At 50.2% G+C, this 26,086-nt stretch overlaps 2 protein-coding genes across 2 annotated transcripts; one reads left to right on the top strand and one right to left on the bottom strand.

Annotated features, from left to right (window-relative positions):
• Nucleotides 1-539: 539 nt before the first annotated feature.
• FEV (FEV transcription factor, ETS family member) lies at nt 540-3,870 on the top strand (the record flags this gene model as incomplete). Its single annotated transcript, XM_081096042.1, has 3 exons — nt 540-591; nt 1,316-1,390; nt 3,284-3,870. The coding sequence occupies 3 exons, from the start codon at nt 540-542 to the stop codon at nt 3,868-3,870; spliced, it is 714 nt and encodes a 237-aa protein (XP_080952168.1).
• A 16,678-nt stretch (nt 3,871-20,548) lies between these two features.
• On the bottom strand, nt 20,549-22,987 carry CDK5R2 (cyclin dependent kinase 5 regulatory subunit 2). The gene has a single exon (XM_081095935.1). The coding sequence runs from the start codon at nt 22,824-22,826 to the stop codon at nt 21,717-21,719; it is 1,110 nt and encodes a 369-aa protein (XP_080952061.1). The 5' UTR covers nt 22,827-22,987; the 3' UTR covers nt 20,549-21,716.
• Nucleotides 22,988-26,086: the final 3,099 nt, after the last annotated feature.

The raw sequence follows: 26,086 nt of genomic DNA, 5'->3' as shown, positions 1-26,086 counted from the left end.
AGGAACTGTGGCCCCGAAGGTCCGAGGTGGGGCCGCGTACTCCACCCCACCAATGTTTGCTAAGACTCAGGGAGGCGGAAAAGAAACGCGCTCCTGACCCCTGTCAGAGCGCGAGGCCCAGGCCCATCCCCCGCGCGTCTCCCGGCTGCGGGGCGCGGGGGGCTGCCGGGTGCGCTTGGCTGCAGCACGGCGTGTTGGAGACTTTATTGCGATGGGGCGATAAGAGGGGCGGGGGCGGGGTCCCGGGGCCGAGGCGACAGCGCTTTAATTAAAACGGAAATTGCGGCCCCTGCCCGCGCCGGGGGCCGCAGGGTTCCAAGCTGCCTGGTAGCTGGGAGCGTGGCTCCAGGACCCCCTCCATCCCCGCTTCACCCGGCCAGCCCCCTCCCTCCAGGCCCTGCCGGACCTGGCGCTGTCTTCATCTCCCAAGTACCCGCGGTCGCATCGGGCGGGGATCAGTACCCCAGAGCGCAAAGCCTGACGCGTCCCCCCTCTTTCACCCCCCCCCCCAACCTCCCACCACCCAGCCTCGGGCGGCGATGAGACAGAGCGGCGCCTCCCAGCCCCTGCTGATCAACATGTACCTGCCAGGTACCAGGGACCAGCTGGGGGCTGGAGGCACCGGGGCCCGGGGCTGGAAGTCTAACCTGGGGCGTGGGAAAGGGATTGTTGGGGTCCAAGGGAAGGGGTGCAGTCCAGAGATTCGGATCGTTGAAGGACTGAGCCATCTGGGGGCATTGGAGGACGGCAAAGACCGATGGAGAGCTGTGGGGCTTTCATGTGAGGTCTAGAAGGCTCGAAGTGAGCAGATTGGGAGACTGGGAGGCCGAGGGCGCCAGCTCAGGGGCTGGAAGAGCCTGCGGGGGAACAGCGGTCTTCGATGTGGTGGGGACTCGGTGCGCGTGCAGCGCTGGGAGGTTGTAGTCGGCCGGGCGCCGCCCCTGCACCCTCGTGGCTCCTCACCTCCGTGCTCCCAGTGTTCCCACCGGCCCAGCCTTCCAGGCGCCCTCCTCTTCTCTCCGATGGGCTCCCCGCGCTCCGGCTCGACAGACGCAGCCCCGGCTCGGCTTTATAAGGCTCCCGCCGGCCCGTTCGGAAAGCGGATTTCCTTTTTCCTGGACGCGTTTCCTGACTTGGGCGTTATGGAGGGGCTCAGCGCGGCGCGCGCCCGCCCGGGCCAGGCTCCGGGAGGAGGAGCCGGGCAGCTCGGGCCCCCAGCCTCACGCCCCTTCTGGAGCCTTGGCCCCAGGGCCCTTTGGGTCAAGCCCGCAACCTCCGCCTAGGTCCCTCTGACTGTTTTCTTCTGCTGCCACAGATCCGGTCGGAGAAGGTCTCTTCAAGGAGGGGAAGAGCCCGGGGTGGGGGCCGCTGAGCCCTGCGGTACAAAAAGGTGAGCTGGCTGGTGGACTGGGTAGGCGGGAGCCAGGGCATCCACCCAAGGACAGGCGGCACCGCTACCAGAACAGAGGGTGGAAGGGATGTGCACTGCTTGCAGGGCTTTAGGAATCGGAGGGTCCGGGCATAATTGTGGGAAGGATGTGGAGGGGGGGGGGGCGACGCATTCACTTGGCCTGAGCTCCTGCATCTTCCAAGCCTCAGGGCTGAGGGAGAGGATCATGTCCCCCACTCACTCTTTTGGGGACAGGGCTGAGGCACTTGGCATCCTTTCCTTGCTAGCAACAGGAGCACAAGGCCCTGGCACCACTGGGCAAAGAGACCAGAAGATTTACTCCCTGACCACTAGCACCACTGGCACCTACCTGACTCACTGACCCGCAGTGGCCAGGCTTTTCCCGCCAAGTCCCCTGGGTCATTGCTGTGGAGTCTTATGTTCAAGGCCAGCTCTCCACGGGTGGCTGCATTACCTTCTGCTTTGCCTCGCTGGTGGGACTTGACTGGCTTTGCAGGCAAAGCCTCCCTACAGCTCCCCATCCAGTCGGCACCCTAAATTTCATGGTTGCAGTTAATCTTAAAAACAAGGCCGGCAACAGTTTTATTCAAAAGGGAACAGGACTTCCATCAGGAACGCGTTTCCAGGCCTCCGATGGCACTCTGCATCTGTACCAGCTGCACATTTTTACCCAAACCCTCCTTTGCTTCTGACCTAAAACCCAACACTTCCTACCTGGAGCCAGGCAGCTCCTCTCTGGGCTCTTGTGGAGGGATTGGGGTTGAAATTATGGGGGGCAGCATCTGAGTTCTGAGCGAGTCATTGAAAAAGAAAGAGAGGTTCCCCAGGCTCGATTGGATGAAATCAGACTTTGAGGAAAATCCATTTTATTCTAAAAGGGCGTGGGGGGTGGGTATATATCAAGATTTGTCTCTGCTTGGCTGATTGAGGCTCCAATACAGGGGAGTGGGAGTTCTGGGGCATTTGACTCTCCTCACACTAATATCTGGGGAAACCTCCTTGTCACTTCCAACAACCCCAGAACAGGGAGAGGGCAGAAGAGCCTGGAGGTGAACCAAAGATGGGAGAAGGCAGGGAGCTAAGTGTGCCGGTTTCCCAGTCTCAGCCCCTCTCCTCAGAGCTGTGCATCTCCCGGGGAAGTATGGCAACTTTGCAGGCCAGGAATCCCGCCTGTTCCGAAAAAGAAGCCCAACCAATTCAGCACCAGACCCTGGGAGGAGTGTGCAGGGGGGGCGGGGGGGGGGAGTGCAGGGGTATAAGAGGGTAAAGAGCCTTCAGAAACTGCCCTTCCTCTTATGCCTGGGGGTCCCTGTCCCCATTCCTGTCTGAGTTGTGCGGCAAAGAAACCAGCCGCCATCTCATCCCCAGCTTAGGCGGCCAGCGGACTGACTGTATGCCTTTAGGGGCTGGGCGTTGTCCAGTGGCCAGGGTGGTCCTGTTGCATGGTGGTCTCCTTTCTCTGGCTCTTGGAATGTGGTCCAGCTAGGATGTGGCAGTTTAAACACCTGGGCAGGGGCAGGCTACCCCCGTGGTTGTGCCGGCTCTGCTCCAATTAGGACTCAGGTGCAAGTGGCCGCAGGGGCTGATATCCTGTCCCTGCTCACCTTAGGGAGCCCAGTGTCTTGCTGCAAGGCTCCTCCTTGCAGAGGAGGTGATGCTTCGCCCTTGCTCCCAGTTCTCACAAAGCCAGGCACTGGCAGGCCTTGGTCCTCCTAAGTGGAGGCTGTGTTTCTATTGTGGAAAAGCGTGGTCAGGACTAGGACAGCTTTGCTGATCAGCCCCTCCAGCTGGGTCGGTCTCCCGTCTCCTCTCACCCCTTTCCCCACCTCCAGCCCCCCAGCCCGCCCGTGGCTGACGACCTCCTCCCTACAGGCAGTGGGCAGATCCAGCTGTGGCAGTTTTTGCTGGAGCTGCTGGCGGACCGTGCCAACGCAGGCTGCATCGCGTGGGAGGGTGGCCACGGCGAGTTCAAGCTCACGGACCCCGACGAGGTGGCGCGGCGCTGGGGCGAGCGCAAGAGCAAGCCCAACATGAACTACGACAAGCTGAGCCGCGCGCTGCGCTACTACTACGACAAAAACATCATGAGCAAGGTGCACGGCAAGCGCTACGCTTACCGCTTCGATTTCCAGGGCTTGGCGCAGGCCTGCCAGCCGCCCCCGACGCACGCCCAGGCCGCCGCCGCCGCGGCTGCAGCGGCTGCCGCAGCCCAGGACGGCGCGCTCTACAAGCTGCCGGCCGGCCTGGCCCCGCTGCCCTTCCCCGGCCTCTCCAAACTCAACCTCATGGCCGCCTCTGCCGGCGTCGCGCCCACCGGCTTCTCCTACTGGCCGGGCCCGGGCCCCGCCGCCACCGCCGCCGCCACCGCCGCGCTCTACCCCAGCCCGGGTTTGCAGCCCCCGCCCGGGCCCTTCGGCGCGGTAGCCGCCGCCTCGCACTTGGGGGGCCATTACCACTAGACCGGCGGCGGGGTGGCGCGAGGCCTCTCCCAGACGCCCAGGCCCGCGCTCAGTCCCGTCTACGTCCTGGGGAGGAGTCCCCACGCCTCCCCACCGTTCCTTTGACTTCAGATTTGACTCCATTCGCCGCACCCAGCCCCGGGGGAAAGGATCTGAAACCATCTCAATCTTCCTTTAACGGCTGATTCCCCTCACCCACCTCCCAACCCCTAGGGGAGGGTCACTGTGTCCCCCCACTTCCTCTAACTTCCATCTTCTTCTAGACCTCAGATCCCTGACGGGAGGTTTCCGGCTTTCCCTGTTGTTTCCTCTCATCCACCTGTGCTTAGGCCTGGCTCGGGCAAGCCCCCTCCATTAAGACCCCTCTCTTTTGAATTCCAAATCTTTTTTCGTATTTTCTCTTCCCCATGGAGCTGCCCCGACCCCAGCAGGGTGGAGGCCTCACAGTCCACCTTCTCCTCCTGGGCACTTCAGCAGGCTTGGTTAGGGCCACTGCCCCCATGACTTACCTACGGCTTTGGGGCCCCTCCCTCCCACCTCTATTCTCTCGGCTGGACAGGCCTGGTGTGTTTCTCTTCCCTCCCAGACCCATTAAAGCTCCCAAGTTCTCTGCTGCCTCCTCTCTCAATTCCTTGCTTCACCAGAACCGTGTTTCAGGGAGGAAAGAAGTGAGAGCCCAGCGTAGGCCTGAGCAGAAAGGCCTGCCAAAGAGCTGGAGAGAGCGAGGGCAAAGAGGCTGGGGTGCTTGCTACTGGAGGGGAGGGAGGAGCCCATGGTGATGGGCCCAGCCAAGAGGGAGGTGCCACGTTCCAGATACACCCCCCCCCCCCACACACACACACACTCACCTTGCAGCGGACCTCAGTCTGCCTCACCCTGCCTTCCACCCACACCTTCACCCCTTTATGCCAATCTCATCCCAACACACATGGTCATCTCACCGTTTCCCATCTCACCCATCCTGCACCTGCCCCTCATCTCATCCTAACCTCCATCCTACTTCGTCTCATCTCCACACAACACAAACTCAACCTTTCCTCAGTCTCCCATTTCATCCACTTCTAACCCTCACTCAGACATTCTCTCTCTCACCCTCACTCACAAGCCGCCGCCCTGCCCAAACATCTCCATCGTTCTCTCTGGATCTGCCGCCTCATTTTCAGGAGGGACCCCTCCGCCTTCCTCGCCTGGCCACTTCCAGCCAGGGCTTGTTGTGTACCCGCCTTCTCGTGAGTGGCGCGCGCCCTCTGCTGGTTGGAGGAGGGTAAGTCCGGGCTAGGTTTTGCAGCTAAACCTTGGAAGGCTATGCTGGGGCGAGGAGTGTTGGAGCCTCAGGTGTGTCCTGTCCCGTCCACCCCGCCACACCCCTCCCACCCCCCCCCACCCCCACCCCCGCACCGAGGGCTGGAGGACACCGAGTCTTTAGAAAGGAGAGAGAAAAGAGGGAATCCCAGCCCTGCACTCCAGGTTCGACCTCAGGAATGTGGAAGCCTCAGAAGTATTTCCTTCTTCTGGCTGGGTCCTCTCCCTCACCATCTAGAGGCCCTTCTGAATGCTGCTCCCAAGGGGACCACGGCTCTTACGTTCTCTCGGCGCCTTTTACAAAACGTATTGGCAGGAAAACTGCCTTAAACATGTCCCCATAGATGGAAACAACGCCGGGGAAGGTACCTGAAGTGATAGCTGGGACCTCGAGCTGCACAACTAGGCAATCTCCTCGCTCCTCCTTCCTCTTGGTTCTGGTGTTTCTTTCCCAGGGCGCATCTCTTCCTGGACCAAAGGCTCCTCGCTGGTTGGTGGGAGAATGCCTGGGCTCCCACAGGCAGTTAAGGAGATTTCCCTAAGGCCTGTGGGAAGGAAGGAGAAATGCAGGTGAAAGGCTGGACAGTTAGTGCAGCCAGAGCCTGAATGCCCCTTCCCAGAGGGCTGATGAAACCAGCCAGGTCCACTAGGGAGACAGTCTTGCTTTCGTTTCATTTTATTGTCCCGACTTTCCAAATAACACACACTCAGCATAGAAAAGTTGGAAAACACACACATAAGGCCCCCATTAAACATTAGTTGATGAGAGTGTAATAAAGAATGGGAAAAAGTCACCTACAGTCCCATTATACGGAGGCTATTATTCATATCTTTTTGTCATAATTTCCTGCCTTTTAGAATGTAATGGTAGCCTGCTCTAGTTGCCTAGCATTTGGGGTGGTATGTTCCATCATGGGTGGGAGGGTGGGCTCATGTATTCCAGGGAGCAGATGAGCCAGAAAGGAGTCCTTAGTGACTTGCTCTGATTGGTTTCTCCATAGTCCTCAGTGGCCCTTGGTAACCTTGCTTATAATGTCAAACCCTCCCCCAACCCCTAGGATTACACAAACCCGTGCCTCCTCCTGTAATGCGTGCTCCATTCAGCCAAGCTCCACTTGCCTCCATGTGCAGATGGAATCAAAAGCCTAACTATCCTTAGCTGGTTTGGCTCAGTGGATAGAGAGTCAGCCTGCTGACTGAAGGGTCCCAGGTTTGATTCTGGTCAAGGGCATATGCCCGGGTTGCCGGCTCAATCCCTAGTAGGGGGTATGCAGGAGGCAGCCAATCAATGATTTTCTCTCATCATTGATGTTTCTATCTCTCCCTCCCTCTCCCTTTCTCTCTGAAATCAATAAAAAAATATATTTTAAAAGGCCCAAGTAGCACACAGTGTGTGGATGTCCATGCCCACACTGCCTGAGACCTGCACAATCACAGAGCAATGCTGCCACCTAGGGCAGGGAGGCTTGCCGAACACTTTCACATCCGTTAGCTCCTGTGGCCATAGGCAGACATAAAATGGCTGCTGTGATGGACTTTTCTTAGGGCCTTCTGCTTCTCTGGCCTTTATCTCTCCTTCAGTGTGTCTTTAAAATGCACTTGACTTCTGCTTGTTTCCCACCCTGTTTATAATTCATAACAAGTAGCATTGCTAATAATAACACTGTGCCCTGCCCCTTACTGACCCTGACTCGGTGCCAGGCTCTGCCTGTGTTATTGCTTTCCAGTGGCATCTCCTTTATCTGGCCACAGCCTTGCCAGATGGAGGTGGCTACCTCTGTTTCCAGATGAGGAAACTGAGCCTTGGAGAAGTTCAGTGACTGGCCAAGCCCGTCACCCCAGAGCTCAAGTCCTCACCGTCACACCAGATCCCCTCCTGCTGGGCCTTCTCGGAGCACTTCTTTCGCATGTAAATGTGACCCACTGCTTGGCTATTGCAGGTGTACTTGGTCTAACTGTCTAATCATGGCAGAAATGGTTGATTATAACGAATGAGGTGATGGCTTGTTTTATGAGGGTCCTTAGTTAGGGCCCTCAGCTGATGAAGAACAAAGCAGAGGCTGTTTTGTTGCCCATTGTCTTTTGCAAGCCTTCACTTTCCCAATTGTGTTCCTACAAGCTCGGAGTAGATCACTGGACTCTGGTGTGGAGCTGGGAATCTGAATGCGCCTTGATTTTGGTGGCAATTCCTACCTAGTTTGGTCAGAGGGATTTCTCCCTGACTCTCCTCTGTCCTGGGATGGTGGGTCTCATGTCCACAGGAAAGGATGTCCTGAATATAGGAGGCAGAGCCATGCCATGGTGGCTATAACCAGTGAAGAGGGTGGTTCTTGGTGAAGCTTGCCAGTTGGGCACAGGACAAGGTCTGGATTGGCTAGGAAACATAAGTGTAACCACTCAAGTTTCTTCCCAGGGTACATACATGGTGAGCATCTGATTGGGACTAGTGGGGAAGATGCAGGTGTTGCTTTGTTTGGGATTTTGTTTGTTTGTCTAATAATAGAAAACCTGGGATGGTGGGTCCCAATGTCCCATTGACTGTGACTTTTTCTGACAATTCTCTCCCACTGGATCCTGTTTGCTATTTCCTCTTTACGTTCATTGTAAACAAAAGGCAACATAGCAAGGGCTCTGGGGCTGGATTTCCTGGATTTGAGCACTAGTTCTGTCACTTATTAGCTGTGTGACCTCAAGTTACTTATTTGAGCCACAATTAGCCCATCTGTAAAATGAATATGATACTGCTGAAACCGGTTTGGCTCAGTGGATAGAGCGTCGGCTTGCGGACTGAAAGGTCCCAGGTTCGATTCCGGTCAAGGGCATGTACCTGGGTTGCGAGCACATCCCCGGTGGGGGATGTGCAGGAGGCGGCTGATCGATGTTTCTCTCTCATTGATGTTTCTGACTCTCTATCCCTCTCCCTTCCTCTCTGTAAAAAATCAATAAAAATATATTTTAAAAAAAATGAATATGATACTAACAGAACCTACCTGATAGGGTTTAAATGATTATATAAATACCTTGGTTTTCTATTATTAGACAAACAAACAAACAAAATCCCAAACAAAGCAACACCTGCCTCTTCCCCACTAGTCCCAATCAGATGCTCACCATGTATGTACCCTGGGAAGAAACTTGAGTGGTTACACTTATGTTTCCTAGCCAATCCAGACCTTGTCCTGGGCCCAACTGGCAAGCTTCACCAAGAACCACCCTCTTCACTGGTTATAGCCACCATGGCATGGCTCTGCCTCCTATATTCAGGACATCCTTCATTTCTTTATGGAGTAACAAGAGAATGTACTGAATTTAGAATTTATAGGATTTCAGCCAATTCCCAGATGTGTGAGTTTGGGAATATGTCTACATTGTTAGAGGACTTAGTTTTCTCCTACAAAATGTGGATAATAGTAGCACTTACATCCATGGTTATTGTATGAATTAAATAAAAATATTAGCAATAACACTTAACATAATTCTCACACTTAATAATACCCAAATAATATCCTAATATTATTTCTCTCAATGTGGCGGACACAGCTAGCTCTCCCCTTGAGTTGCATGCTCCTCATTTCATATGGTAGAGTTGCCACTGAGACTTGATTGTCCATACAGAGTCTAAAATCCCAGTCCTCCTTATTTTGTTTTGTTTTCAGAGAGGAAGGGAGAGTGAGAGAGAGAAACAATGATGAGAAAGAATCATTGGTCAGCTGCCTCCTGCGTGCCCCACACTTGGGATTAAGCCTGCAACTCGGGCATGTGCGCTGACTGGGAATTTGAACCGTGACCACCTGGTTCATAGGTCAATGCTCAACCACTGAGCTAGGCTGGCTGGGCCCAGCCCTCCTTGTTTTTGCTAATGGAATATGAATGAAACAGTAAGTGTTGCTCCCAGACCAAAGCATTTAGAATTGGATTTGCCTTCTCCATACTCATATTTCCTTTCTGCCACTTGGATTCAGAGGAAGACTAGTTCCTAGGAGATGACAGAGCTACAATAAACTAGTAGAAGGACCCTGGTCCCTAGGACATCATATGGATAGAAGTCACCTATCAAAATGCATTGGATGATGACAGGAAATCTGGAGGATTTCTTGTTATAGCAACTAACATTGCGCTAACTAACACCAACATCACATTTAATCTTCACAACAATCTTCTGAAGTAGACATTACGGTTTCCCCATTTTATAGATGAGAAAACTTTGGCATGGAGGGCTTAAGTCTAAAGTCACATGTGAGAAAGGGCAGAGCAGAATCTAAGCCCCATCTGATTTCAGAGGCAGTGAGTTATCTTACCCAGTAAGGATGTGAAATAGCTTTTGAAGTAATATAATAAGTACTAATAATTATTGAACACATATGTGCCAGACATGATTTAAAGAACTTTACATTCATTTACTCCTGAAAACCCTCTAGAGTCAGTTCTGGTATTAGTCCCATCCTATAGATCATCTCTCATGGAGGAATGAGCAGATTCTGGAGATTCTCAGATATGCAGGAAGTGGCAGGACTATCTGCCCATAACCTAGCTTAAACAGTGACCAGTTCCCAATTCCAACACTCACTATGGGTTCCAGACAAATAATAGAGCAAGAAATGCATTTTAGAAGACTTGTGGCCAACTGTGAGGCTTGCATTTATTCCAAATGACATGGTGGAGAAGAAGGAGCCCAGATGGACATGGATCCAAACCCAACCTCTGCCTACTCCCTATGGGACTGAGGAAGCTACTCTCTCTCTCTGAACCCCAGTGGCTTCATCTATAAAAAGGAGATGTCAGCCCTATCTGGTTTGGCTCAGTGGATAGAGTGTCAGCCTGTGGACTGAAGGGTCCCCGGTTTGATTCTGGTCAAGGGCATATGCCCTGGTTAACGGCTTGATCCCTAGTAGGGGTCATGCAGGAGTCAGCCAATCAATGATTCTCTCTCATCATTCACGTTTTTATCTCTCTCACCCTCTTCCTTCCTCTCTGAAATCAATAATAATAATAATAATAATAATAATAATAATAATAAACATGCTGATTATACCCACCTCATTTGGTTTGGTTTGCTGCAAGGGCACAGCATGTGCCTAAAGAATCCATCATGAAAGGCTGCTCCATAATTGTCATTCCCCCCAGCATCCACCAGCCCAGAAGAGATACCTGCCCTGTGAGCGCAAACCATCTCCCATCAGTCTAATCCTCCAACTCTGCACCCTAGTTCTCCTTCCATGAGTCAGAGAAATTCCTTGAGTTTCTGTGAGATTGGGGGAGAGGAAAGTAGGTAAAAGCTAAAAAGCCAGACCCTGAACATTGGATTCCTCTTTCTGGAAGAGAAGGCCAAGTTGCTTAGCAACACAGCAGGAATTTGTCAGGGAGGCTCTAAGCAGTTCTGTCCTTTTGCATCCTGCTGCAGGGAGAGATCTGGGGTGACACTAAGTGAGGAAATGAATGGGAAAACTGGGGAAGGGTCACAGGCTCTGATGGTAACCTTTGGGTCTCATCCTCCATTCCTGTGATCACCTTCCCAACCCCCTCACTCTTTCACTTTGGTTTTCTACCCTTGACACACAGAAGCAGAGAGGCAAATTCTAGGGTCCGTCTTGCACACACATCTGTGCAATGGTCACACCTGTGAACAAGTACCTAAGGGCCAGACTCAGGACCACCTTATAATGTGTACTGTGCTTTAGAGTGGACAAAGCACATCCATATGATTTCACCTGATACTTACAACAGCCTCTTTAATTCTATGTGATAGTGAGGGGGAAAGTCTCAAGGTTCCACAGTGAGGGAATAGCAGGATCCAGATTTCTACAAATCTCAGCATATTTCCATTACATGTTGTAGCATGGATCTTAGTCCAGGCATTAGTACACACATGTGTACACACTTTTCCATGGGCTCTCAGTTTGAAGTTATTTCATGCCTAGTGTCCCCAGATGCCCCAAGGTTCACCCCTCTATCCCTTCCCTCCCACCAGTCACAAAGCAGGTATGTTGTGATGGCAGAGATCAGCTGTTCTTCCCTGCTGGCCCCAACCAGCCTGGGGCAGGAGGATCCCTGGAATGGAGAGTCCCAAGAGGGATCTGGCCTTCTCAGGAATGTTGCTGTGCTAGGCCAGGCTGGCACAAATATCTACACACTAGCAGCTGAAGCAAGTCTCCTGGCTGGCATTCCAGAGAGAGGCATGTGGGTCCTACTGGGACCAAGTCCTGGCAGCAAGGAATAAACATAAGTCACCCAGTCACAGATAGCTCATGGGAGGCCCAACCCTCCATGGCTCTGAGCTGCCTCAGAAGCCAGCAGAGCTGGTCAGAGCAACCCCAGGCTTCATTCTGGGCTCTGTAGTGGTCCCTTAATCCTTCTGTCAATATTTATTAAAAGTGCTGACTACCATAGCAATGGTTGTTACCCTAGCAACAGTTATATTGTCATTCCTATCATAGCCATTTGATAGCCACAACAAATCTGATATCCTTGTTTCCATCTGATAGATGAGAAAATGAAATTCAGAGAGGTTGGATAACTGTCCTAGGTCAACAGTTAGTAAATGATAGAGTAAGGACTCAAACCTCTGACTCATAATCTTTTGTTCATCACATCACAATATCTTTACATGTCAGAGGGGAGGAAGGAGTCCCAGGGAGACATTCAGGCACCCTGTCCTCTATTCCTGAATTACACACACCAGGAGCATCTAGGTCAACATAGCTCAGTTGGTGTTCTACACTGAACAGCCAATTTGAGTATTTTGATCAAAGTTTTATTGACATCCAAAAAATGGTCTTGTGTATATATAGCAAGATACACAAAACAGAATATTCCGTTTTAAAAGAAATAAAAAAGCAGCTGGTGAAATATGAGAAGCATTTTCATAAGTCATGAACAAGGCAAGGATATCCTTTTTACCCCTTCTGACCTGTCATTATTGCTACCCCTAAACACTCTACTAGAGTAATAAGACAAGAAAAGATATATGCTGTATGCACATATTGGAAAGGAAGATATTAAAGTAGACTTCTTGCAGACAATATGATTGCCTACCTAGGCAATCCAAGAAATTCAACTGGAAAACAATTAAGAACGAATGAAATGAGTACATCCAGTAAGATATAAGATTAACGTAATTTAAACTTAAGGTTCTCCTATAACTCTGTAAAAATAATGGGAAAAATGGATTTACAACAACAATTAAAAATACACTCTCAGCCCTGACTGGTTTGGCTCAGTGGATAGAGCGTCGGCCTGTGGACTGAAGGGTCCCAGGTTCGATTCCAGTCAAGGGCATGTACCTTGGTTGCGGGCACACCCCCAGTAGGGGGCGTGCAGGAGGCAGCTGATTGATGTTTCCAACTCTCTATCCCTCTCCCTTCCTCTCTGTAAAAAAACCAATAAAAATATATTTAAAAAAAAATACACTCTCAGATGAACATAATGAAAAACATGGAAAACATTTAAATGAAAAAGCTATAAATCTTAACAATGGAATGTAAAAGAAGACCTGAATAAATGGAATAATTAGCATGTTCCTGGGTGGAATGATTAAGTATTGCAAAATGTCAAATCTGTTCAAATTGATCTATGAAAGTGATACAGTCCCAAAGAAATTTTATGGAAATTGACAGGCTTGGTTCTAAAGTTCTTCTGGGCTACATTTAAGAATAGCCAAGCCAATTTTAGCAAAAGAATAATGAGTACACTGCAAAACTACAGTTATTAAAGGTGTGGTTTGGCAGAAATAGTTAAGTAGACCAATGGCGCCAAGGAACAGATCCATGTATATGTGGGAATTTCATAAAAAAAATGAAGATGGCATTCACTGGGGGAACAGGAAAGCTGTTCAAAGGTTGGTAGTACTTATTATCCATTTCTTGCTGCATACAAAAATAAATTCCAAAATAGATTAAAGAATAAAATAAAGATACTATAAAAGTGGCAGAATAAAATTAAAAAACAAAAACAAAACCTAACCTCCAAATCCAGCAAAAAACGGAACATTCAAAAAGAGAAGAGAAATATCAAGCATCTAGGACAGGGGTGGGCAAACTTTTTGACTCGAGGGCCACAATGGGTTCTTAAACTGGACCGGAGGGCCGGAACAAAAGCATGGATGGAGTGTTTGTGTGAACTAATATAAATTCAAAGTAAACATCATTACATAAAAGGGTATGGTCTTTTTTTTTTTTAGTTTTATTCATTTCAAACGGGCCGGATCCGGCCTGCGGGCCGTAGTTTGCCCACGGCTGATCTAGGAGGAGTTACTTTATCACAGTTGTCTCCAAAAGATATATACACACATATTTGTTGTGTATTTATTGGCAACCAAAGATAAGCATAGAAACTGTTATCACTTACCGATTTCATATTTCTGAGACCCTACTACATTGCCAGGCAGTGTGCTCATTGTTTAAATAAAGAATGTGAGTAAGTTAATGTAAAGAGAAAAATTTATTATTTGAATAAGGAACAATGGGTCTTCTACGGCAGTTATGTGTTCTTTGAATGGTCTTGTATGGATCCTTGTGTGTGTACATGTGTGTGTCCATTTTCTGTGTATGTGCATGCACCATACCTGTGCTGTGTGTGTACATACACATGCTTGCTGGGCTAAATAAGTGTCTAACTGCTCTTGTCCAGCAAGGGAAATTCATAAATCTGAGGAATTTGGTGACGGCTTGGGGTGGTGGTGGAAGGGAGTGAAGAGACTTTGGATGTGTGTGAGAGGAGTGGGGCAGGGCTCCTTTTTTTTTTTTTTTTTTTTTTAATCCTCACCCAAGGATATTTTTCTATTGATATTCAGAAAGAGTGGAAGAGAGAGGAAAAGACAGAGAGAAACATCAATGTGAGAGAGACACATTGGTTGCCTCCTGCATGAGCCCAGACCAGAGCCTGGGCCAGGGAGGAGCTAGCAACCAAGGTGCGTGCCCTTGACTGGAATCGAACCCAGGACCCTTCGGTCCCCAGGCCGATGTTCTATCCATTGAGCCAAACCGGCTAGGGCTGTCTTTCTCCTTTTCCAGACACTGCTCAGCCTCTTATTTTTCTTCTTTCTTTCCTCCTTCCTTCCTCCCTCCCTCTCTCCCTTCCTTCCTTCCTTCTTTCTCCCTTCCTTTTTTCCTGTCTTTTTCTTTCTTTCATTCTTTTAAAAAATATTTTTATTGATTTCAGAGAGGAAGGGAGAGGAAGAGAGAGATAGAAACATCAATGAAGAGAGAGAATTATTGATCGGCTGCCTCATGCACGCCCCCTACTGGGGATCGAGCCTACACTCCGGGCATGTGCCCTCAACTGGAATCGAACCTGGGACCCTTCAGCCCGCAGGCCAACACTCTATCCACTGAGCCAAAACAGCTAGGGCTCTTTTTCTTTCTTTATGATTTTTCTTTTCTTTTCTTTTCTTTTTTTTAGGTCATCATCATCATCTTCTTCATCATCATCATTATCATCATTACCAACTAGAAAACTCAGGAAAGTACTAAGGGAGTAAAACTGGTCATTTACAATCCCAACATATAGAAAGTTGGGGGAGGTAAAAGAGGATAAAGTAGGTCAAATATATGGTGACAGAAGCAGACTTAATTTTGGGTGGTGAACACACAATGCAATATACAGATGAAGTATTATAGAACTGTACACTCAAAACTTATATAAACTTATTAACCAATGTTACCTCAATAAAATTAATTTAAAAATTTTAAATTAAAATAAAATTCCACCGCTTAGAGAGAACTATTAATATTTTAATCAATATCCTAAAAGTTCCCACCTGTGCACACATGCACACATACAATCTGTAATATATCTATTGACTGCCTACTGTGTGTCCAGCACTTTGCTAGGTACAAGGACTCTAGCAGTGAACAAGATAGAATTTTATCAGGTGGTGACAAATGCTATGAAGAAAAATCAGGAGTATGTGATGGAGGGTGACTGTGGGGCAGGCTGAGATGAATTCATCAGGAAGAGGAACTATTAAGTAGAGATTTGAATGACAAGAAGAGGACAGCTATTTAAAGGTGTCTCTCTCATATTATTTTTAACCTGCTATTTTCACTTTGTCATGGTCATTTTTCATGCCAATAAATATAGACTGATGCATAATTTTTATTATGCATCCAATGAATATTGATTTATCACAATTTACTTAATCTTCTATTGATGTATCCATTTTTTATCATTATAAATAATGTTATGGCCCTAGCTGGTTTAGCTCAGTGGATAGAGCATTAGCCCACAGACTGAAGGGTCCCAGGTTCCATTCTGGTCAAGGGCACATACCTCAGCTGCAGGCTTAATCCCCTGCCCTGGTTGAGGTGTGAGTCGGAGGCAACCAATCGATCTCTCTCCCCAACATTGATGCTTCTCTTTCTGTCTCAGCCCCTCCCTTCCACTTTCTCTATAATCAATGGAAAAATATCCTCGGGTGAGGATTAAAAATAAATAAATAAAGGAAGTTATGATAAGCATCCTTGTATCAGATTTTTCCCTGCTTACCTTCTTAGGGTAAATTTCTGAAAATGTGGTAGCTGGGTCAAATAGCCAAGTTGCTCTCCAAAAAGACAAACATGTATGTCTACAAGCATGGTGAGGACGTGTACATTTCCCTCAGTTTTTTCGTGGTTTCAAATGTTCCATTTTTATAACCTTTGTCAGCATAAGAGATTCAATACCCCATTACTGTTTTGATTTGAACTTCTTAGGACGGTCAATAATGAAGTTAAATATATTTTTATGTATTTATTGATTATTTACATTTTTGTGTGACTTACCTCTTTATGGTTTTAACTATACATTGAAAATATATTGTGTTGTAAATATGTACTCTCGGCTTGTCATTTGTCTTTCAATCTTGCTTTGGTTGTTATTTTTCTTTCTCTATTTCTCTTACTTACATTCAAAAGCTCAAATGGAGTCAGATGAATCAATCTTCTCCTTTAAGGTCTCTCTATCTAAAAAAGATGTTCTCCATCCAACCCAAGGTGCAATAATAACAATACCATAAATAACTCATTTTTTATCCAAGTATTTTTATTTAATATTTCACTATATAGTCATATATTAACTACTATTTTCTAATTATGAAAACAACATATTCATGCATTTTTATGTTTAAAAATTAAACTCCTCATAGTGCCCCATGTCAGAGCAAACTGTGGCCTTGACCCATTGTCTGGCCTCTGCCCATAGGCTGCAGGCATTGAAGTGAGTTACACAGTGGGGAAAAAAATTAAACTCCACAGATAAGGTGAAAGTCCTCTAGACATTTATCCCAGTTCATTCCCAGAAGTCACTTTTTAAGAATGATGTACATCTTTCTCAAGCTTCTATTTTGCATACACACACACACAGAAAAATTATAGTTTAGTTTGATTTGTTTGCTTTTGCATAAATGGTATTGTACTGTATGTATTGTTATGCAACTATTCATAATACAATATGCTTTGGAGATCTTTCACATCAGTACATACAGTGCAACCCACTCTTTTTAAATGAATACTACGGTTGGTAATTTGGATGTCTCAAAATTTATTTGACCCCTAACCTATGGGCAGATATTTAGGTTGATTCCAAGTTGTCTCCCTCCAAACAATAATGCAATGTTAAAAATATCTGTTATGTCTCCTTGTGCACATGTTTAAATATTTCTCTAGGGTCAATACTAGAAATTGGAATTCCTGAGTAAAAATGTATGTGCATTTGAATTTTAATAGATACTTTGAAATTTCTCCTCTTCTAAGGCTTTTATGGCTTTTTACTTAATTTTAAAAATCAATTTGAAATTTATTTTGGGGTAAAAAATGAGGAAGAACTGACCTTTTCCTTCATAAAAATGACTACTCAGTTGTAGCAAAACCATTTACTAACTAATTCATCTTTTTCCAATGGATTTGAAGTGGTGCCTTTATCATATATTAAATTACCACAATTGTTGAAGTTTAACTTTGGGTTATGCCTTCTGTTCTATGGATTTATCTATTCCTGTATAAATGCCATATATTTTAGCTACTTAGGTCTATAATACATTTTAATAGCTGGTAGGACAAGTTCTCCATCATTATACTTCCTTTTTGGGCTTTTCTCCATAGTCTGTGTTTTTTCTGGGATAACATAAATTATTTTTTTAAAGGAGTAAAAATGTAAAAGATTGTAAAGAAATACCTCTTTTCCTATTTATATTGTTTACTAGAGGCCCAATGCACGAAATTCGTGCAAGGGGCTCAGCCCTCGCAGCCCCAGCCAGCCCTCACAGCCCTGGCTTCATCCAGAAGGTCATCCGGAAGGATATCTGCAAGGTCTAATTAGCATATTAGCTCTTTATTATATAGGATTATTACCCTTCCTTCCTTCCTTCTAGGTTGTCACATACAAGAATGTACTCAGAGAGACTAATTGTATGATTTATGGGCTTAAAGCTAAACATTAATCACAGGAGACTATAACCAAGGGGTGGGCTATATCTCCAAGTAGAAAGAGAATTTGGGAGCAGCTAATTGCTGAAGAAATAATGGGAAAAAAATCTAGGGGGAAAATCATGAAAGCCCAAACTGAATTGGGAGCATTTTAAGCCAGAAACTAAGAGGTTAAACCTGAATACTGAGAAAGGAGGTGGGGGGGGGGGGGGCGGCCACTGGAGTGAAAAGTCAGCTAGCTAGTCTGCAAGTGCCTCAGAGAAATTGACTCTGAAAACCTCATCTATGTATTAATCTGCTCAAAGGAACTTGAATCCTAAGACTGTGCCCTGTGGTCTATTTTGTACCCAATCTTTTACCACACTGAACTAAAACCATTTTTTCTACATCTCATTTACATATCTAGCCTGTGTAGGTATAGTTGATCTTCTTGTAGGGTGTCTGGCAAGGTCCTGAGAGGCAAGGTAATGGTCTTAATAATGGTATTTAAATTGTTGAGCTCTGTGCTATCTTGAGGCCACTCTCGGCAAATACCATGTATGATGTATAAAGGGGTCAACAGTACCACTTAAAGTAGGGCACATGATGAAGGTCAGGCCCCACACCTAGCTGCCAAACCAGCCCCTATTGTAAAAATCTTCTGGAAATGCCTATTTGAATGCCTGAGGCAGCGTCCTCAGGTGGATAGAGGCCACAGGATGTCCTCTTGGATACTGCCAGATGCTCTGGTTGCTGGGCATCCTGCCTGGCAAGCAAGGCAGTTACCATGACAACACCCCCCCCCCAACTCTGCAATTTTTTGTTTCTCCTTTCCCATTAAGTACCAAGGTATTCTAAGGGCAGGCAAGCATAACTCTCAGAACAGGATGTCCTCTGCTCCAGGAAGTGGGGCAAAGAAGGTGGGAGTGGAGATGTGTATGTTACAATTGAAAAAATCTTCATCAGTATAAATGCATATGTACCTACTTCTGGGTTAAAATGTGTGCCTTTTGTTGTATATCAATACATGTATTATGCAAATGGTCGCCCATTTGCTGTCTTGCTCCCCTCCCCTCTCTCCTGCCCCTGTACTGGGAGAGTCCCCCTCTCCTCCCTCTCCCCCCAACCCCCCAAACCAGGAGAAGTGCTGAGTCATGGTTCCAGCTGGGTTTCTGTCTCCTACATCTCCATTTTTTCCTCAGTCCGCTCCTCACCCCTGCTGGGCTCTCTCTAGAGCTCTGGGCCCTCTTCAAAACCTCCTTCCTGAGCCTGGACTCATTTTCCCAAGGTCCACTTCTTGGCAGTGAAAAGGAGGCACTTCGCTGTTTCTAAACTTACTTGCTTCTCACCTTGCCTTCTCAGAAGACAGTTCTGAGCTCTTCACCTTACAACTGCCTTCTCTCCCAGAAAACAGGAGTCTGATCAAGTTGACCCAGAAGGCTATTTCTTCCATGCATTCATGCTGATCCTCCTCCCGTCCTTCACCCCTAATCGGATTATGTCAAAGCCTCATGCCTTGGGGCACGGCAAAGAAAGTGAGATTTAATTTGACTCCACACACAGACTTTTACTCATTCTAGGTCTCCAAGTGCCAAACCACAGGTTCCTGGAGGGGGGTGTGTGTGTGTGTGTGTGTGTGTGTGTGTGTGTAATACAGGGAGGGTGCTCCGTCAATGGGTTCAAGGGCAATAGCTAACGCAGTAACTCCAATCAAGTAGTCTTGCTAACTAGTTCCAAATAAGGAAGATTAGGGCTGTTTTCCCCGCTAGAAGACGAGAGGAGAGAGAGGGGGCCCCGCCCGTCCGCTCAGTCTGGTTACTATGGCGACAGCCGCGGGGTGACCCAAGTGCTCCTCCCTCCCTCCTTCCAAACTGAGAGATGACGGCACCGCGCTGACTGCGCCAAATTCCAGCCAATGGGCGGCTGCTCCCGCCTTCCCTTCCGCCAGTTCTCTCCCCCTCCCCCCGGGAACTCGATTCACAAATCTGGACTGGGGATTTCCGGCTCCAGGCCGGTCCAAGGGTGCTTGGCAGAGGCTGGGGGAGAGTCCAAGTCTGTCCTCTTAGGAGGGCAAGTGGAAGCGGCATTCCTGTGTTTGGGGCCAGACTCCTGTAACTCGCCAACAGAATAGATCACACACCGCTTCCAAAGACCTAGTTGAGACCCAATCCGCAACTCCTCTTGCCCCTGCAGGTCCCTCCCCGGCCCTTCCTGCCCCGCGCGCCGGTCAGCACCACGGACAGCGAGCCTGGTTCTTGAGGACCTCGCCCAGCTGCCCCTCAGGATTCTCCCGCGACTAGGGCCAGAGACGCCAGCGCTGTCACTAGAGACAGGCTTCCTTGGACCAGTGAAACAGTGAGTGGAGCGCTTAGCCATGTGGCTAAGAAGGCAAGGGAGACCCAACAGGGATCTCAGGCTAAATAGGTTATTTCTCTTTCAACCCCAATCAATGGCTCCCATCTCCCAGGTTGCCTGTGTCCTAGCCTCCCTGGAGATAAACAGCCAGGTCTGAATCTCAAGCAGGGATGGTCCTCCCAAGTCTGCTCTGGGTAGGCGTGTGGCCGAAGCAGTCCAGTGGGTGAAGGGAAGCGTGTGAGGCTGCGTGTGGAGTCAGGCCCCACCTGAGTGGTGAACACAGACTTAAATCAGGTCTGCCTGGACTCCTGACGGGATATATGGCGGGGAGAGATGAAGGCAGAGAAAAGTAGCCACAATAATTAGCTATTTCTGCCTCAATGGACCACTCTGTAAAAGGGGGACAACTTCTGCTGTCCTCATCATTTAATCCAGAAATGGGTCGGCCATTAATGAGGAGCTAGGTCAGACAAAATGGAGGTGGGGGTGGGGATAGCAGTAAATGGGACCAAAGAGTAGCAGTTCTCAGGGACCAGACCTTCCTCACTAGGCTCCTGGGGGCCTCCTGTCCTGCTTGTGGCAGCTCCACTCCTGCTCCTGCTCCTGCTCCCTCCCTCCCAGGGCCCAAAGAAAGGCCGGCGCAAAACCATCTGCAGGCGCTTCAAGCGCTTTATAATTATCTTCCGGACAGACGGACAGATAGACAGTGCGGCCCGCGCCGTCGGCCCGCATCATTGGCACCTTGGATCCGCACCAGGCCCAACCCAGTCAGTCCCTGGTACCCTCCCGAGAGGATTCCAGTCCGGCCTCAGATCAGCACCTCAGACAGCTCCCTGCCCAACCCTCCCTCCCCCCACCCTCCAGAAACAACCGAATAAATTAAAAGAGGGGGAAACAAAAACCACCTAAGGGTAAGGAAGAGGGTGCCCCTCCCCCTAAGTAAGAAGAGTTTCTGTCTCTTCCCATCCTTCCGCTGAGGCACCGCTGCCGCCGGGGTGGCCTCCTGGTTGAGTTTGCTCCCAAAGGTCAGCCTCTTGTCCGCATCCCTCTCCCCCCAACTCCCGGCATGCAACACGTTGGAAAGGTAGAGAGAGGCGGTGGGGGTGGGGTGAAGGACCATCCTGGTGGTTGTCTGAACCTCTGGGAATGCAGTTTCTTGCCACACCTCAGTCCATCCAAATTAAGGACTAATGTTCCTTTTGGTTTGGGGAGGGAGGAATCGGGCTCATTTGGGGGAATGAATGCAAGCTGACACAGGCAGGGTGGGGGAGGCAGACAGGAAGGAAGGTGGTGACACATGCCAAGAGCGAGGAAAAAGAGAACAAGATGGGCGGTGGGGACACAGGTGCAGAAAGAGAAATGGGGGCAAAGAGAAATAGGTATGGGGTGAGATGGAGACGGAAATACACACCCAAGGAACGTAAAATGGAAAGGCAGATAAGAGGAAAGATGAAGATACTGGAAGAAAGTGAGAAAACGGACAAAACCGAGGAAGATGGGCTTGTAGACGCGCACACACACAGAAGGGAAAGGGGAGACCCGGGCAGAGTTGGAAAGATGAGGACGCAGACAGAAAGGTTGAGGTAGGGGGGTCCCCTTCCCGCGTTCATCCCTCAGCCCCACCCTACGCCCAGCAAATCCAGACGCCGCGGCCTCTGGCTTCCTGGCCTCCACCTTCCCCGGCGGGGCAGGGGCGGCTCCTCCTCCGGCCGGGGCGGGAACGGCGGTCACAGAGGCGGCAGCTTGACGGTTCCAGGGCTCCGAGTGTGTGTCAGGGGCTGGCGCGGGGGCAGGAGCGGCCGTCGGGTATCCCTAGCGGTCCAGGTTCATAGTCCAGTGCTTGGCTCCGGTCGCGCAGCTGTCCCTGGCGGCCGAGGAGGAGACGGGGGTCGCGGGCGCACCCCCACTGGGTGGACCCCCGGCGCCGGCGGCGGCCTCGCCCTCATTCTTGAGGTCTTGAAAGACCTGCGTGAAGAAGTGGGGGTCGGCGTTGAGCCGCAGCATCTGCGGGCTGAGCCGCTGGATGAGGCGCAGGCAGCGTTGCCAGAAGCGCTCCTTGTCGGGCTCCACGAGGAAGGGCTTGAGCGGATAGGAGATCTCGTTGCCCATGTAGGAGTAGGCGAGGTAGAGGCAAGTGAGGAAGGCAGCCTGCAGCTCGGCGGCCGACGCCAGCTCATCCCCGCGCAGCGACTCGCGGCACAGCAGGTACACGAACACCAGGTTGGCAGGCGTAATGAAGGCCTGGTCTTGCCAGCCCTGCAGCAACAGCGAGCGGTCCACTCCGCGGAACCAGCCCACCAGCTCGCCGGGGCTCAGCTCCTTGAGGCGGTAGCAGCGTCGGCACACGAAGTCGCCCAGGCAGCGCAGCAGCTCGCCGGTGGACGCCTGCACGATGACCCGCCGTGGCGAGCCGCCCGGCACCGGTGGCGCCGCCTGAGGGGCTGGGGGTGGCGGCGGCGGCTTTCCCCCACCCGAGCCTGGCGGCGGGGCGGCCCCGCTGCCCCCCGACGGCGGCTCGCCGGTGGCGGCGGCCGCGGGCACTGTGGGCACAGGCACGGCCAGGGGCTTGGTGGCGCCGCCGCCGTCGGGGGGATCCCGGCCCTTGCGGAGTAGGTTCTCGCGGTTGCGTTGCTGGACCAAGGGGTCCGGGCCAGTGGACGCTGGCTTGGGCGTCACCTTCTTGCTGCCTTTCTTCTTCTTGGCAGACGCGGCCACCAGGCGCTTCCAGGTGAGCGCCGAAATGAGCACGGATGGCCGTTTGAGCCGGCTCTCGCCTTTGCCGCCCTTGCCTACTGGCGGCGCTCCGTAGCCCCCCAGCGCCTCGTCCCCCGCGGGCGGTGCCTTCTTCTTCTCCTCGGGCAGCCCGCCGGGCCTCCGGCCCTTGGCCGAGGAGGCGGGGGAAAGAGACAGCACCGTGCCCATCCTGCAGAGAGGGGCCGGCGCCCGGGCCCCAGCGGGAACCACGGGCGGCGCCGCTGCCGCCGCCGCTGCTGCCGCAGCCCCCGGGGACCCGGCGGCGGGGGGGCCTAGCCCCGACCGGGGCGCGGGAACGGGCGGGGAAAGCCGGTTGCTTTGCTGCTCGGCGACTGCTGCTCCTGCTCGGAGTCTGAGCTGCGCCAGCTGCAGCGTCAGCCCCACCCCTAGGGCCTCTTCTTTCGCTGCGCCGCGCCCCGCTTCACGCTGCCAATCCTCGCCCGGGCTGCCCTCCTAATCGGCAGCTCTTTTGACCAATAGAATCTCACATGTCAATTACAAGTCCCGCCCACCGCCACCCTCTCTTGCTGGTCCTTTCCCTACACCAGCAAGGGGTATGGAGGAGGATGCGGCGGTCGTTCGAGGACCCCCGTAGGGTCTGAGCTGGGGAGGAAGAGTGGCCGCTCCCACCTCCCTATACAGGTCTTAGAGACCTGGGTCAGCTTGTTTTGATGCACTGAATCGAGGTAGAAGAGAAGCCATGGGAACAGCCTCCCCTTTTGATGGTGTGTCGGTGGCAGCATAGGTAGCCAGTGCCGTCATCAGGGCGCTCTGGCTTCGGCGGGGTCTTACTGCACTGGCTCCTTCAATTGGGCTGTCTGACCTATTCCCTCTTAGATCTTCTCCCCTACCTTACCTCCTCACGAGGCCACCACAGAGAGCTGCAGTAGGCACATTTTTGCTCTGCCTGTGATGGGGTGCTGGCAGGGCCTGGGTTTTCCTGAAGGTCACAATTCTCCTTGGGGGCCCTTGCTATAGGGACCACAAGACCCTCATATATGTCCCTGAGGCCGAGTTCTCTGGCCTGATTCTCTGTAGTTGAGTTCTGTGGGGAGAGGTCCTGGGGTTCTGGTCTCTGGATGGCTTTTCTTGTTCTCTTCATCCTCACCAACACACCCTGACCCCACACTTGGGTGGGTGACGGATGGTTGGTCCATGGGGCAATGCTGGAAATTGAATAGGTTGGTCTCTGCAGGTTTGGGCAGCAGACAGGGCCTTCTGAGTGGAGGGAGGCCCAAAAGGGTTGGCACGACCTCCAGCCCAGTCTCAGGTTCAGGTTGAGGTGGGTTTTCATTGTTAAATGCTTCCTGCCATTCTATCCCCATTCCCAGCTGCAAGCTATTAGGCTGAGTCCTGCCTCTTTCTTACTTCCTTTCTCTCTTTCCCTTCCTTCCTTCCTTCCTTCCTTCCTTCCTTCCTTCCTTCCTTCCTTCCTTCCTTCCTTTCTTCCTTTCTCTCCTTGGTGCCTACAAAGATTTTGTCCTGTATTTCAGACTCTCCAGGGCTTACTGCAGGTAATGATCCCAGCTGGTTCTGGGCTGTATGTGCCTTGTACGATAGTGTCCATCCTTATCCAGGCCTGCTCACTGGCTCCCCAACACAGGAGTCTTCAGCTTCTTCTTTTTAAAAAACTTATTTTTATTGTTGAAAATATTACAGATGTCCCCCTGAGCCCCCCACTGATTTCCTCCACCCCTCAACGCCCCCACCCCCCTTCCAGGCCTTCACCACACTATATTGGCTGTGTCCATGGGTTATGCATATATACATATAAGTTCTCTGGTTAATCTCTTCCTGCTCCCCATTCCCCCAAGTCTTCATCTTCTTTTTGTTTGTTTGTTGTTTGTTTTGTTTTTTAAATTTATTGCTTAAAGTATTACAAAGGGTATTACATATGTGTCCATTTTATCCCCCCGCCCTAGACAGTCCCCTAGCCTCCCTTATCCCCCAATGTCTTATGTCCGCTGGTTATGCTTATATGCATGCATACAAGTCCTTTAGTTGATCTCTTACCCCCCTACCTCCTGCCCCCCAACCCTCCCCGGCCTTCCCGCTGCAGTTTGACAATCTGTTTGAGGCAGCTCTGCCTCTGTATCTATTATTGTTCAAAAGTTTATAATGGTCTCTATTATCCATGAATGAGTGAGATCATGTGGTATTTTTCCTTCATTGACTGGCTTATTTCACTTAGCATAATGCTCTCCAGTTCCATCCATGACGTTGCAAATGGTAAGAGTTCCTTCCTTTTTAGAGCAGCATAGTATTCCATCATGTAGATGTACCACAGTTTTCTAATCCATTCATCTACTGATGGGCACTTAGGCTGTTTCCAGATCTTAGCTATGGTGAATTGTGCTGCTATGAACATAGGGGTGCATATATCCTTTCTGATGGTGTTTCTGGTTTCTTGGGATATATTCCTAGGAGTGGGATCACAGGGTCAAATGGGAGTTCCATTTTCAGTTTTTTAAGGAAACTCCATACTGTCTTCCATAGTGGCTGCACCAGTCTGCATTCCCACCAGCAGTGCACAAGTGTTCCTTTTTCTCCACATGTTTTTGTTTTTTGTTAATCCTCGCCCGAGGATATTTTTTCCATTGATTTTTTTAGGGAGAGTGGAAGAGAGTGGGAAAGACAGAAAGAAACATCGATGTGAAAGAAACACATCAATTGGTTGTCTCCCGCACGAGCCCCGACCAAGGCCTGGGCTGGGGAGGAGCCTGCAACCAAGGTACGTGCCCTTGACCTGAATCAAACCCCGGGACCCTTTGGTCTGCAGGCCGACGCTCTACCCACTGAGCCAAACTGCTTAGGGCCCAAGTCTTTAGCTTCTTAAGTGGGTCTTGATGGTGGGTATGTTGGCAAGAGAAGCCCCTACCTATAAATTCAGCCAAATCTTCAGAATTGTCTCTGAAGTCACCTCCATGCTCCTCACAGACCACCAACACAGCTCCAAACATCCACTGGTGTCAGGGTTGGTATGTATGCACATGAGCGTGTGGTTCATTCCAGGTAGGCTGTTCCAGAATCCCCTTAGGCTGCAGCTCCTGCCACCAGCTTTTCTCAGCTGTCTTACAATCCCGGCTTACTCACACCTGGAGGCCTGTGGTCTGCCTGTCTTGATTCCCTATCTGATTCCACTGTACACATGCAGACTTATACCCCTCCCTGACTCAGCACCCATGAGCATGGTCTCATCAGGATCTCTTTTGCTCCCTTAGATCTGATCTTTATTCTCTCACAGCCCAAGCTGACCTGCTCAATTTCCCCATTCTCCCTTTTTCAGCTCCTAGAACTGGTCCCACTTTTTCCTACAAAGCCTTCTGAGTCAGCCTTTATCAGGCCCCATAGAGACTGAGTTGCACTGGCAGAAACACCAGACATATGGATCTGAATGGCACGTGGGTCCTCCCAGCTCTGCTCCCCAG

The sequence above is a fragment of the Myotis nattereri genome (genome assembly GCF_964212035.1).
Source record: "Myotis nattereri genome assembly, chromosome: 7".
NCBI lineage: Eukaryota > Metazoa > Chordata > Mammalia > Chiroptera > Vespertilionidae > Myotis > Myotis nattereri.
This window is presented reverse-complemented; position numbering and strand designations above follow the sequence as displayed.